The following is a 13,873-nucleotide window of genomic DNA, read 5'->3' on the forward strand; positions in this document are numbered from 1 at the left end:
CTCGTTGTCGCAATGCGAAAAAATGCAATGATTAACAGGAAAATGCGTGCGCACATGCACCTTTTTCCTCCTCCTCTGGGCTTGTCTTTTTTTTTAAATTATTTCTTTTTTTTTTCGTTTTGGTTTGTTTTTGCTTGACTCCGGTGTTGTCTTCCTCTGGCGCTACATTGTGTTGTGGCACGACAAAGGTCTTGTGTCTCGTGTGCCGTGTGGAGCGCACATAGAGGAAGAGGGGAAATAGCCAGCGCGACACAAGAGTGATCCTTAGTGATGATAGGTGGCCAACACACAAAGGAGCGCTTCAGCGAGCGGCTTGAAGGGTGCCAAAACCAGCCCAAAAACCGTGGCTACCTTCCAGGTACAAAACTCTTAACCGGTGGCTACAGCACCGGCACCTTGCAGGGAAACTGGTGTGAAGAGCGCGCTGATGCCGGATACTACGACAACAAAGCTGTGCTGCCCACGCACCTCGCAAATATATGGACAACAGAGTATCGCACCATGACGGAGGGCACAAAAGGGGCCCCCGCTCCCCCTGTGTTTGATCAGGCCACAATGGTGGATATTGTCGACCACAACTTCCGCGCGTACCCCGCCCATCAGCCACACCTGGACCCGCAACGTGACGCGGTGATCCAGGAGCGTTGCAAGACGATCATGCGTGAGACATACAGAATGCCGGAAGATGCCAGGCGGCAGGAGGAGCAGCACGTCCCGCCTGTTATTGGGAGCAGTCCCACGGCGCAGGCGAAGGGTGTGATTATTCGCTTTCAACGCCAGCTGCTGCTCTCGCGGCGTGCTGAGTCCGCATTTCCTGGCAATGTGCTGCGGGAGGTGCGCCTCGCATTGCAGCGCAACGACACGGCGGGGGACGGGATGCTGACGGTGGAGGAGGCGCAGCGCGGCTTTGAAGAGGCAGGGTTGACAGCGAGCATCCCGGAATGCACGGCGCTGGTACGCGCCTACGATCTCAAGGATAATGGGACAGTTTCGATTGACAAAATTGTTGAGGTTATGCGTGGAGAACTGCGCGACCGTCGCTACAGCATTGTGGAGAAGGTGTACGAGCTGCTCAAAAAACTGTGTCCCGATGGAATTGTGCGTCTGCAGCGTCTGGTGGAACTCGTTGACGTTGACAGCATGAACTCGGTGAAGAACGGCACTGTCACGTCAGCTTGTGCTCACAATGCGTTTGCTGAACAGTGGGGACTGCCGAGTAATGCGTACATTTCGTTTGAGACATTTCTTTCCTACTTCATGGACGCATCATTCGAGATTGGAAGTGATCAAGAATTTGAGGTGCTGATGCGCAACGTGTGGCACCTTAGTGGTGGAAACGGGAAGTCAATGAACACATCCTGTAGACGCGTGCGGGTAGTGCACAATAACGGCCGCATTACGACAGAGGAGATTAAGAATGACTTGGATATCAAGGACAGTGACGCGAATATGATGGAACGCATCCTTGCCAACTTAGTTTCGCAGGGAATCAAGAATGCCGCCAAAGTGGAAGTTCTGCCGAATAAGGAGTAGGTAGGTAGAGATTCTGCGGTCACCGCTTTTGTTTGCTGTGGCTGGTGTTGCTGTTGTTGTTTTTCTCTCTCTCTGTGTGTGTGTGTGTGCGAATCCTCGCTGGGATGTATGATGATGTACATATCTAGGTATATATATATATATACAGGGACAAATGTGCAATGGGTGCTGTAGTCAAGAATAAAAACGACTTTCTGAGAGAGTTAGGCTTTTGTCCCACTTACCATTGAGCGGCTCGCTGCTCTTTAATCATGTTTTCCTTTTTCATCTCATGAAATTCATCTTGTGGCAGCCTAAGACTATTACCGCAGAGGCCTGAGTCATTCATTCTCTGGGAAAAAGTCTGTGAAAAAGAAAACAAATAAAGAACCGAGTGTGTGATTAAGGGTACCAAGGGCAATCACAACGCGAAAAGACAATGTTTCACCGCCCCACCTCATTTGTGTGCCGCAGAGTGGCTACTGTGGCTGCAACAGGCCTTGCAACAGAAAAACAACAAGGAGTCCATCAACAGAGTGCGGAAGGTAACTCTAAACCTGACACAAAACACAAGCAGATCTTCTTGGATAAGTTCCGCGAGCGGCTCGCCAATGACACAACAGGCAAAAACACACTTGAGGATTTCCTTGATATTCCCGAAGGGCTCCCACCAACTGCCGCGGCAGTGGGTCCCCTGAAACGCGGAGAGGAGCCGCTGCCACCGTGGCTAAAGCTTAAGGTTCCAAAGGGATTGTCGCAGCGGCCGCGCTTCAACAGAATCCGGAAGTCTATGCGCGAGAAGCGACTGGCAACAGTGTGCGAAGAGGCCAAGTGCCCCAATATTGGCGAGTGCTGGGGTGGTGACGAGGAGGAGGGGACCGCGACAGCGACCATCATGGTGATGGGGACGCACTGCACACGCGGCTGCCGCTTCTGCTCCGTTCTGACAAGCCGCAAGCCACCGCCACTCGACCCTCAGGAGCCCGAGAAGGTAGCCACCGCCGTGGCGGAGATGGGTGTCGACTATATCGTAATGACAATGGTGGACCGCGACGACCAGCCCGACGGTGGCGCGTCCCACGTCGTGCGTTGTGTCAACGCAATTAAGAAAAAGAGCCCCCACGTTCGGCTTGAAGCGCTGGTGGGCGACTTTCACGGAAGTCTTGAACTTGCTGAGATGGTTGCCTCGTCACCCCTTAGCGTGTTTGCGCATAACATTGAGTGCGTCGAGCGCATTACGCCCAATGTGCGCGATCGTCGCGCCACATACCGTCAATCCCTCAAAGTGCTAGAGCATGTAAACGTCTTTACCAAGGGCGCTATGCTCACGAAGAGCAGCATCATGCTTGGTCTCGGTGAGGAGGAAGAAGAGGTGCGGCAGACCCTCCGTGACCTGCGCAATGCGGGTGTGTCGGCGGTTACGCTCGGCCAGTATCTGCAGCCGGCACGTACACGCCTGAAGGTTAGCCGCTACGCACACCCAAAGGAGTTTGAGATGTGGGAGAAGGAAGCGATGGCAATGGGCTTCTTGTACTGCGCCTCTGGCCCGCTGGTACGTAGCTCTTACCGAGCGGGTGAATACTATATAAAAAATATTCTGAAGAATCGTGAATCTGCTGCTGCTGCTGCTGCGACTTCTACTGCTTCGGATGCTGCCTGTGTGACCTCTGACTGCCGAGAAGGACGGTTGAATTAAAAGGAATAGTAGCGAGTAAACAAGCACACAGAAGAAACTCAAAAAGAAAGGAAGGAAGCGACGTAAGGCGCCTCCTCAGTGGGCTGTTTGCTATGGGCTTCCTTTTTGTTGTCCCCCTTAGCGTTGTTAATTGTGTCGCTCATGAATGTCTCCGAATGTGTGGGGAGTCTAGGTTTTTATCATATCTCCACCGCTGACCATTACTTCTGGGATTCTCTTCGTATTTTTTCTTTTCTCCTATTGCCTTTTTTCTCTAATGTGCTGTGTGCCTTACTTGTAACGAGAGGGCCTTTGCAGGGTTCTCTCTGTGCCGCATTCACGTGTATCTGGGAGGTAGTGGCGGCGGCAGAGGCGTAGAAGAGTAGCGTAGTTCAAAGCGTATATAGAGGCCATTAACACTTGCCTGTCGTAGTAAGATTCCCCCCTGTGCCGAGTGGTGATGTACGGCGGGGAGAATAGGGAAAAAAGGACAAAAGCATCCCGACCAACGAAGGATTCCATTATTACACGTAGAGAAGCACAGTCAACATCACCTCATGTCACTTTCGTGTGCGACAGTGAAGGAGCTGAAACGTCAGTGCGCCATTCAAAGTCCTCTGATGTGCATTGCGGTGGCGTTCGCTTGTTTTCTGACGAAACGGTGAATGCTGTGGTGCCGAATTCGACCCCGGTGGAGAGTTTCAATGGTGCGGGTGCAAATTATTGGCGCAACATGGATAACATGGTTGTCGATCGCCTCTCATTATCCATGGACGACATCTCAGTTATGCGTCTGCGCGGGTGCCGCGCGACGGGGCTGTCGCAGGGGTGCTGCGGCGCCTCCGTCTCCACAAGCTACGTGCTGCCGCCCTCGCTTTACGCTTCCCCATTCGAGCAGCTGCTGGATATCGGCGCTCTGCGTGGTTGTTACAGCTACCACGACACAGGAAATACTATCCTTAACGGTGGTGAAGACTCCGTCGACAACCTGGCTGCTGCTGCTGCTGCTGTTGATGCAACTGTAACAATGCATGATGTAGGAGTGGAGATGGCGAATGATAACGATAAAAACAACAACATCCATGACGACGGCGATACACCATGCGGAGTTCGAGGCGACAGAGGCGTGCAGACACCAGGGTTGAAATTGGGATGTGCCCCCCGCATTTTCTCTGAAGCTCTTTCTTCGCTTCATCTGGAAAATCACGACAACCTTGACGCAATGATATCCCAGAGGCCAGGGAAGAACGCTGTCACCCCACCAGCGTCTTCACGCCCGAGCACCACATCTTCCAAGAACCACACACCCGCTTTCCAGCCTTTTTCGTCATGGAAGTTCCCTGTTCTCGGCAAGGTGGATTCTGCACCGGCCGTCTCTCTTCAACGTGCCGACTTAATCGGGGAGGGTGAGAAAGGGGCGTGGCACAATGGTTTTCAAAAAGAGGTCAATGCTGCTGCTGCTGCTGGGGGAGGTGGTGGTGGTGGCATTCCTGGTGCTAGATGTGGCGCAGTTAATTGTAGTGATAACGGTGACCGTTGTGGTTATGGTGCTGGTGGTGACGACGATGATGGTGATAATGATAAAAGTGTTAGTCTGTTGGAGGGTCAGGAATACCAGGGCTATAAGAAACGTCTTCGATTCATGTATGCCATTTACGAACGTCATGCCCTGCAGGAGGGACGAATAAACAACAATATCAACATATCGCAACGGGATACTAATAGGAATGGCTCGAATGCTTTGGCCCTTCACACATCTCTCCAGTGCCCATCGCCTACGTTCACAACGACATGGGTGCCATCTGGGTACTACAGCTTGGGTACACGGTGTAGCATTCATCACCCCAACAAACAGGTCGTCCCTGTCGTATCGCCCCTTCTTAACAGTTTGATGTCTCGCCAGCGTGATGAGTGTCCACGCAGCTGTACAGTGGTCATGGATCCATCCATTGTGGCTCTTATTGAAAGGCGCCCAGTGCTCCAGACGACTATTTTTGCAAGCCATACCTACCGTCAATTGCGTCGACAAATAAAGCAGCAAAAGCTGCAATCTTCTGGAGAAAGAGGTTATGGACCTGATGCGACGCCTTTTTTACCCCACGTGGAGGATTCGACTCGACAACAGGATATGTGTTCTGGAGGGGTAGCAGGAGGTATCAGTAACGTTGCAGCTCGTGAAAAAAGTCCACTTAAGAAGCTTTGGGCTACAGAGCGTGCTAGACGGTTGAATTCAAAGGTTGCTACCGGAACAACACCAGTGGCCGCAGCGACAGTCGCAGCAGGGGAAACCTCTTCTGCAGAGCCTGCTGCGGTGCCGTTAATGTCACGCGAGGAGCCGCCGAATTTGGTTCACCACCGAGTACTTACACAAGTGAACTCATGGAATAGTAAAGTCCACACCATTGACGGTATTAACCGTCAAGTCGATAACGAGGCAGATGACCTTGTTGTCTACGTGGGAATGACTTTGATGGGATGGCTAGAGGTTGTGGATCTTTTAGGTGCTGGCACATTTGGACAAGTTTTTCTGTGTAAAGATTTGCGCATTGCAAACGGCTGCTTCATGCACCCAATGGAAATTGAAGGAGAAGACTTTCAATATTGGCAGTGCTCGCATGAGTACATACCTTTCAGCGATCCCTCCATAATGCCGACACATCCGTCTCTTGTAGCCGTCAAAGTTGTGAAGAGTCGTGCGCTGTTTGAACAGCAGTCCGTCCTTGAAGCTGAAATGCTGGTTTGCATTGGTGCACAGACACCATCACAAAAAGATCATGGACCTTTGCAGAATGAGGGGTTTGGAGCAGCAGTTCACACGACAGAACCCCCTCAGGTGGACCCTCGGTGCAATTATGTTGCGAAAGTATACGCACATGGGATATGTTACGGTCATCACTGCATTGTCATGGAGCGGTATGGTGCTAACTTATTTGAATATGTCCAAAGCCGTGGATTCAAAGGTCTTCCTATGTATTACATTCAGACAATTGGAAAAAAGATTTTGTTAGCATTGACACTGTTGCACGATGAGTGCCGCGTAGTGCATTGTGATATAAAACCTGAAAATGTTCTACTAACCCTTGATTCGTGCATTTCAACTGTCACCATTCACGGATCAGGTGGACCTGTGGGTAGCAATGGATCTGGTGCGAAGGCCACGCTAGAGGCATCTGGTGTGCTTCTTGCTTCTTCAGTGAGGAAACCGTGTCTGAGCACCCGTCTTGAGGCTTCAATGTCGAATACAATAGATGTGCCACTTCCAGCCCCGTTACCGTTACGTCTGCACCGTGCGGTGCCTCTGGAGAAGGTTCACGACAAGACTCGGCGCGGAGAGACAAACACAGACGGAGAGGGAATTGGAGACGGCGGGCCACGAGAGGTGCCTTCAGGCTCCGTCATTCCACCACTTCATATTAAACTTATTGATTTTAGCAGTAGTGCGTACGTGGGTGGTTGTGTCTACACCTACGTACAGTCGCGGTATTACCGCGCCCCGGAGGTTATCATAGGTGCTGGCTACGGCCCACCCATCGATGTATGGTCAACAGGCTGCTTCCTTGCGGAACTGCTGCTTGGCCTACCACTGCTCCCCGGCAGCTGTGACTACCACCAGCTGTATCTTATGGAGGAGATGCTGGGTCCACTCCCCACGTCGCTGCTGGCTCAAGGGAGATTAACACATGATTACTATGACGCTGAAGATGCCGAACCTGAGCGCGAGAGCACAGCAAGCGGTAGTTCCACTCTTCTAAAAACGAAGACGAAGGGTCAGTCATCTTTTCGACTTTTACGTGAAGAAGAGTACCGTGCCCGTCACGGACAAAAGCAACCAGTGGAGTGGCGGTGCTACTTCCAATACCATACGCTTGCGGAATTAGTACGGAGATGCATGCTTACTGCCGAGGAAAAGCGAATGGCAATTGGGTGTAGCCCCATCGCCTCTGTTGGCGACATCTCTGAGGAGGAGGTGGAGCAACAAAAACCGATCAAAACTATTCTTGATGAAATGATGCAGCAACGCCTTTGGCTGTATGACTTACTGAAGAAGATGCTTCACGGTGATCCTTCAAAGCGGCCGACTGCACGTGAGGCCCTGGCTCACTCTTTTTTTACGCATACTCCGGAGTACGCGAAACCATATCTTCCTCTCCCAGAATGACCGCCCGCGGTGTGTTGTGTGTCTTATTTAAGTTTTCTCTTTCCTGAAGTGAAGAAGAAGAAAGAAAGAATTGGGCGTCAATATGATGGTTATAATCAGAGCGAATGGCAAAGTGGGGAAAGAGAGAGAGTGAGAGAGGGAGAGAAGCAAAACATTGCATTGGGGAAGACGGAAAAGAAAGGGAATGTGAGCACTGTAGGCAGCGGAAGCATGGCAATCGCGCCCTGCATGCTTTCTCACTCTCTTGAGTGTGCCTCCGTTACACGAGCTTCCGTGCCTGCAGTCACGCTTCTTTTTTTTTTTTGTTGTCACACTTCCTCCCCAACTGTCTTAACTTGATCTAGTGAAGTGGAAAAAGAAAGCAAACCAATATATTCCGAATGATTGAATAGAATAGTTTTGATTTTTTTTTTTCTGCCCAATCTCGCATTCATTGTTGTCTTTTTTTTTTTTGTTTCTTTGTGCTTCGCTCTCTGTGTGGTTCCGTGCAAATTTGCATTCTCTTCTCTTCGTGCGTCTATTGCATTAGTTTTTTTTTCCACCGTGACAAAGGACCCAAAAGGGGTATAGGAGGCACCTTCGAGTGCCAATAATTTGGTGTGTGTGTGTGTGTGTGTGTGCGTATATCTTTCTTTCCCGTCACAAGTTGGTGCCGCGATTTGTGGCTTCACACAAGCGTGCGCGCCACGGAGTTCGAGAACGAAACAGCTGCAGCTTGAGTCTGTGCGTGTAGGCGTCTTCCGGAGCACAGGGACCATGGGCTCATCGAACGGTAAAAACCGGTATAGCGGCAGCAATGTGACACAGATGAAGGGGAGTACATCCACGCAGTCAAGCAAGGCGTCGTCCTCCACCTCTGGCCCGACACGCCATTTTATAGTTCCAAAGCCGCCCGCCGTGCCGGCGTGCCTGCAACAGGGGCGCCGGGAAAGTGTGGCCGTGAGTGTCAATGAACGCGGCGAGCCGGCGACAACTGGGTCCTCTCCAGCAACAGAAATGGGACACACCACCAGCGAGAGCGCAAGTGCCTCACAGGACCTTTTTGTGGCACACTTACCAACATTTTCGAATGCTGATGAGTTAAATGTTGCATCTGGGGATCTGACGGCGGGGCAAAATACACTGGTATCTGGCGACGGTGGCTTGAACCATCAGCGGAGGGCACTTAAAGAGTTACAGCCACATGAAAAGGAAAGTAGCCCATCCTTTATGCGATATGATTCCTTTGATTATAGGCAAATTCGGGTCAAAAGCCGTTCAATGGGGACAAAAACCCAGAAACGACCGATGCATGGCCGCATTTTGTATTCCTCCTATGACAGTACATCTCGGAATATAGACACACAGTACGCGTCGAAGTTCATCGAAACCGATCTGCAGAGCAATGTTGATTCAACTCCGAACGCGAGCCGGATGAGCAATCCACGCTCAAACCAGGCCTTCTTGTGTGGTGTTGATAACACCAGGACACTGCAAAATGCGAAAGCAGTACTAAGAAAGCACATGCAACAGTCGCTGGCGTCCTCTTTGCATAGCATGCACTCAACAGGGCAGTGCCTTCGTAGCGAAGGCGATGCTCCTCTGGGGAAAGTCTACAATCCTTTAGTTGTGCATGGTAGTTTTGTAGCCCACGTACAAACTCCGGCACGAAATGGAGGGGGAACTACTGGTGAAAGTTGTTCCTTAAGTGCACCTGGAGGAGGAGGAGGAGGAGGAGGAGGGGNGAGGAGGAGGAGGAAATAGCAATTCTCATCGATTCACCAAGACTGTCGCGCCATGTTACACTCGGTCTGAGTCACGCTCGTATACCAATAACAGTTCCGTGTTAAGACAGCGAGACAACATCTTGTTGGATGCTTCTCCACTCTTTGAGTTGATGGAAACCTCTGTAGCCTCCGGCACCGGTGAGGAATCTTTAGCCGAGTGTGAGAACCCGTCAAACAAGGTGCTTCAGAAGACCCCTGTTCGTAACCCAAAATGTGCATCTTTATTGTTGAGCCCGCTGCCTGTTTATAGCGCTCGTAGTAGTAGGGCACGGGTGGCACACGAAAAAATTAAAGATACTGAAAAAGTATGCAAATGTGAGGGGGCTACACACCAATCTAACAACGGTGTTGCCGGTGAAGGTGATGATAGTAATATAAATTGTGGGGGTGGGACCAGTGGTGCTGGTTGGGTTGCTATTGGAGCAGAAGCTGGTGTTGGGTCTAAGGACTGGTACGCACGTCTCCGCGAGCATTGCCATTTAGAGGACTCGGAAGTTGTTTCCTCCCCCACTAATGATATAGTAAACCACGACGACCATGAAAATGAAGGCAGAAAAACAACATCTGCGGTGGAGTGAAAAAAAAAAAAAGTATACCCGTTTTTCGTGAAGGATTTCACGTCGCTGCGTTGCCACGCTAGCTGTAGTTAACTCGCATACTTTATCTTCAAGGCATGATTGACCGAGAGATATGCTATTTTTATTATTGGTCGTGCTTTAGTGGACGCCCAATGTGGTACTTCGTCGTATCAAATATCTACTGAGACGTTTTAATAGTAATCATCCACTGCATGATTTGGCTTCAGTTGCCAATTGAAAAGGAAAGATACCTTCGTTCATACGAGTTGATCTTGCTCAGAAAAAAAAAAAAAGGTGTCTTTGTTTACATGAGCGCTGTCTGGGCATTATCCTACTTCTCCTGCGTTTTGGCCCTCTCCTCATCACTGGAGTAGATAGCGAGAAGCCGTGTGGTGGTGGGGATACAAAAAAAGAAAAAAAAAAGAGGAAAAAGTAGCTTGGATTCGTAGTTGAGTGTATCTTATTTTTCCCTCCGAGCGCTGGGCGCAATGGAGCATTTCATGCACACACATACACAAGTGTACATCTATATATCTGGCGTAGTGCCGCTTCCCCATCTCATTCCCTACTTGTGCCGTTGACTACGGCCATCAACGACACAAAGCCCGATGAAATGAAGGGAGATAATTCTGAAAATGTACTTTGTTATGCCCCATTGTTTTTTTTTGTTTTTGTTTTTCTTAGTTTTGGCTTTCATCGAGTCAGGATTCCCTTCCGCAGCAAAAAAAAAAAAGAAAACTTCTCCCAAGAAGACGAAAAAAAAAAAACACAATTTCGGTATTTATTGTGCGCTACAGCAACGGATGTGTTCTTCGTTGGGGCATCTTTTTTTTCCTCGCCAGAAAGACTACTATGCTTTGGTGTGTGCGCGTTTTCCCGCAGATGAACAACAGCATCCCCATCTTCCCCACTAGCCGTGGATAAAAAAACGCTACGATCTTCTTTTATATTGTATGTTTCTCCTTTTGAAGAAAAAAAAAATGTTGTTGTATGTGTGTTTGTGCTTCTCCGTCACACCCGATTACAGGGTGGAGGAAGTGGAGAGAAATAATCAAGAGGGCGCGTGAATGCCGTTGTACTCTCTTTTTCATTCTTCATTAGTTGTGTACCGTGCCCTTTGTCTGTGGTGGCAGGTGCCCAGCCTTACAGGACGCTTTCGTCTGTTGCAATCTTCCCTTTCGTTCTTTCTTTCTTCTTTTTCTTTCGTTTAATGGCCCATTCGTCAAAGCTTCAGCAGAGGGCAAGCAAATAGTTGTTCTTTGCCGCCTTTCAAATCGTAAAGGCAGGCAAAACGGACTGAGAAGGTGAAGAAACAAAAGAAGGGGTTGTTTTGGACTTGTGTGCCCAATAACATAGAGGTCTAGGTGTAATTTTCTCTCTCTTTCTGTGTGTGTGTGTGTGTGTGTGTGTGTACTGCATTCAGTCATGGCGTGCAAAGAAATGGCACTGGAGGCGCAGCTATGCGGCACCTTTCGCTGCGCCGCAACCGTTATTGTTCGCACAGCGGCGGCAGACACGGTGCACCAAGGCGCGCCATCGGCCGCGGCGAACAAATATTCGCACGGCACTCTTACGCGAGAAGGGAACAATGGCGCTGCCGCCGATGCTTCGCGAAGGAAGATGGATACTAACGGCAACTCCACTTCATCTTCACATATCTTGCTAGAAGAAGGGCTGCGTCACACCCTGTGGTTGGCAAGAAATGAGGGTGACATTGAAGTTCGCCTCGCTTCCGCACCAGATCGTGTAGTTGGTCGCGTGGCTTGGAAGGTGCGCAGTATTGTCACGACGCTTCTTCAGATTGGACGTAACCGCGTCGTGGTCGGTCTCTCCGACGGGATGCTACGAGTGTTCGATGCAGTGACCTTGCTGGAATGCCAAGAGACACGAGCGCATACGGCGGCTATAACATCTATGCTATTGGTGACCATGCCAACTGCACATCGACCAGACGAGGTGGTCGGATTTCCTCGTGGATCGGTTTTCCTCACTGCATCAACAGATTGTACAATCGCCAAGTGGGACGGTGTGACACTGGAATGCCTCGGTCGTCTCAAGGGGCACTCTTGCGGCGTCACGGCACTTGCAGCCACCATGAGTGGCGCGTTCGCCTTCAGTGGTGGGGAAGACGGGTCGCTGAGGATGTGGTCCCTCATGGAAAACTATCAGATACTTGGCAAATCGACTAGCAAGAAAAAGACAGTGAAGAAGGGGACAAAAAGGAAGGATAGTTTGCTGCCCCCGATGGAGCAGTCACCGAGGCAGCTGCAAGCACATCCTCGTGCGGGCGGCGACGCCACGACGTCATTGACGACCGTGCCGCAATCAAAGCGTCGGTCTGTCACGCCCTCCACGAGGACGACACGAACGACGCGGACGACATCCATCGGGGTGACGGCACGTGCGGGAGTTCAACGTGGCGAGGGATCACGCGCGCGATCCGAGTCCCCTATGAAGCGCCCCGCCCCATCGGGGAGGCTGACTGAAACCAAGAGGATGGCTCTGACACCGCGTCCGGGATTGTTGCCCCGTTTTCGCTTCACAGAAGTCGAGGACAGTGTGGATGAGAAGGACGCCAATGCCGATGACGACGACAATGACGATAGCAAAGAGACTTCAGACGGAGACTCACCCTATATGAGCGTTCAACGTGGAAATGAAGCACCGCGTGGAAGAAGCAGTGGCGGCGGCGGCGGTGGTGGTAACGATGAAACAAGTAAAGTAAAGAACGCGCCAAAAGGATCAAAACTGAAGAAGATAAAAAAACGACGTGTATCGCGTTTTGACTCTGTGCTTGAGCAGCTTCTCGTCGCAACCGGTGACTCCTCAATGAGCCGTCGCCTCGCTTCTATACATGGATTCGGCGATGAGGATGCAGAGAGTGGTGTGCTGTTGTGGCCGCTCAAGAGTGAGCACAACCAGACGGTGACGAGTTTGGCCTTGGTGTGGGACCGGCTACTTGTTAGTGCATCCCGTGATGGCGTGGCAAAAATGTTTGCCTTGCCATCCGGAAGGTTGCTATGCAGCGTGCAGAGAAGTCACGCTGCTTTGTCAAGTCTTGTGGTGGATGAGGCGCGCTGCCTGCTTTGGATTGGTGGTGCCGATGGACGTTTCGCTGTATACAACTTGCTTCACACCGACGTGGCGCAGGTGTACAGCTGGCGCGATATCAGCATTCCACACCCAACTTTAGTACCACTGGCAGCGGACCAGTCAATGAGTCAGCTTTACGTGTTTGCAACGCTCAGTGGTGCGGTAAATTCAACCGGGCTACTTGGCACTGTCAAAATGCACACCGCCATTGACACAGCGAGATCGCTTGAACACGAACTAACAGCTGCTGAGTTACCTCAATCAAAAAAGACGCGTTGTGATGAAGCACGAAAACCGCTTGGTACTGGGATTGTGACATGTGTTCAGATAGACAACGGTACTGGCGAGTCTGTGACGAAGATGCGTTTGCTGCGTTCTTTGGACAAACAACTCCTCTCAATTCGGGCCACAATTGCCAGTAAAAATGTGCGTGATAGTGTGTTTCAGCGAATCCTGCATCGTCCCGTCTCACATCAAGGCGAGGAGCTGCCAGAATACCTTGCAAGTGAAAAACTGAGGGTAATTACTGCCCTGCAGTTCACTTGCCCTCGAATATTGATGCGGCGCGCCCTCTGGCGGTGGCTGGAATGGAGATCGCGACGCGTTTCACGTTACCGATCCATACGAAAGGTGTGCTTTCTCGCACTTGTTCAACAGGAACGACTGCTAGGTAGGTATTTCAGGCTTTGGCGTCGTAAGAGACTGACCAACAAGGTGTTGGAGCAGCACTTGGACCTGTGTACATTGGAGAGGCGTGCAAAGGGTCTTTTCATAGGTTGTCTGACGCAGAACAGTGCAGAAAGTTTATCAAACGGGTTGGGGGGAGCCCTCGCCCGGGCCAAGCGCTGCCAACTCATGCATAGATATTACCGTAACTGGCTCCAATTTGTAGGCGAAACGCGGCGTACTATTGCGCAGTCGACAGCTTTCAATCGTCTCTTTTTGTCTTTCTGCGACTCGAAATTCAGTGATGCCCCATTTGTATGGAAACGACTCACGGCTGCAGCAGCGGCAAGACAAAGGCGGCAACGCGCGCTGTGGTTGCTGGAGCAGCGGATGAGCCTCGATCATCTCAAGCGACTTCGACGCT

The 13,873-nt window shown here is 50.9% G+C and overlaps 6 protein-coding genes across 6 annotated transcripts; 5 read left to right on the top strand and 1 right to left on the bottom strand.

The window, feature by feature from the left end:
* Nucleotides 1-270: 270 nt before the first annotated feature.
* On the top strand, nucleotides 271-1,533 carry DQ04_01591060 (calcyphosin; the record flags this gene model as incomplete). The annotated part of the gene is made up of 1 exon (XM_009310898.1): nucleotides 271-1,533. The coding sequence occupies one exon, from the start codon at nucleotides 271-273 to the stop codon at nucleotides 1,531-1,533; it is 1,263 nt and encodes a 420-aa protein (XP_009309173.1).
* Nucleotides 1,534-1,951: 418 nt separating this feature from the next.
* DQ04_01591070 (putative lipoic acid synthetase, mitochondrial precursor) lies at nucleotides 1,952-3,208 on the top strand (the record flags this gene model as incomplete). Its single annotated transcript, XM_009310899.1, has 1 exon — nucleotides 1,952-3,208. One exon carries the CDS (start codon nucleotides 1,952-1,954, stop codon nucleotides 3,206-3,208), a length of 1,257 nt encoding a protein of 418 aa, XP_009309174.1.
* A 439-nt stretch (nucleotides 3,209-3,647) lies between these two features.
* DQ04_01591080 (protein kinase) lies at nucleotides 3,648-7,346 on the top strand (the record flags this gene model as incomplete). Its single annotated transcript, XM_009310900.1, has 1 exon — nucleotides 3,648-7,346. The coding sequence occupies one exon, from the start codon at nucleotides 3,648-3,650 to the stop codon at nucleotides 7,344-7,346; it is 3,699 nt and encodes a 1,232-aa protein (XP_009309175.1).
* Nucleotides 7,347-8,102: 756 nt separating this feature from the next.
* Nucleotides 8,103-9,089, top strand: DQ04_01591090 (hypothetical protein; the record flags this gene model as incomplete). The annotated part of the gene is made up of 1 exon (XM_009310901.1): nucleotides 8,103-9,089. The coding sequence occupies one exon, from the start codon at nucleotides 8,103-8,105 to the stop codon at nucleotides 9,087-9,089; it is 987 nt and encodes a 328-aa protein (XP_009309176.1).
* A 133-nt stretch (nucleotides 9,090-9,222) lies between these two features.
* Nucleotides 9,223-9,690, top strand: DQ04_01591100 (hypothetical protein; the record flags this gene model as incomplete). The annotated part of the gene is made up of 1 exon (XM_009310902.1): nucleotides 9,223-9,690. The coding sequence occupies one exon, from the start codon at nucleotides 9,223-9,225 to the stop codon at nucleotides 9,688-9,690; it is 468 nt and encodes a 155-aa protein (XP_009309177.1).
* Nucleotides 9,691-11,486: 1,796 nt separating this feature from the next.
* Nucleotides 11,487-11,846, bottom strand: DQ04_01591110 (hypothetical protein; the record flags this gene model as incomplete). Its single annotated transcript, XM_009310903.1, has 1 exon — nucleotides 11,487-11,846. One exon carries the CDS (start codon nucleotides 11,844-11,846, stop codon nucleotides 11,487-11,489), a length of 360 nt encoding a protein of 119 aa, XP_009309178.1.
* Between the last annotated feature and the right edge of the window lie 2,027 nt (nucleotides 11,847-13,873).

The sequence above is a fragment of the Trypanosoma grayi genome, assembly GCF_000691245.1.
Source record: "Trypanosoma grayi strain ANR4 Tgr_159_V1, whole genome shotgun sequence".
Taxonomy (NCBI): Eukaryota; Euglenozoa; class Kinetoplastea; order Trypanosomatida; family Trypanosomatidae; genus Trypanosoma; species Trypanosoma grayi.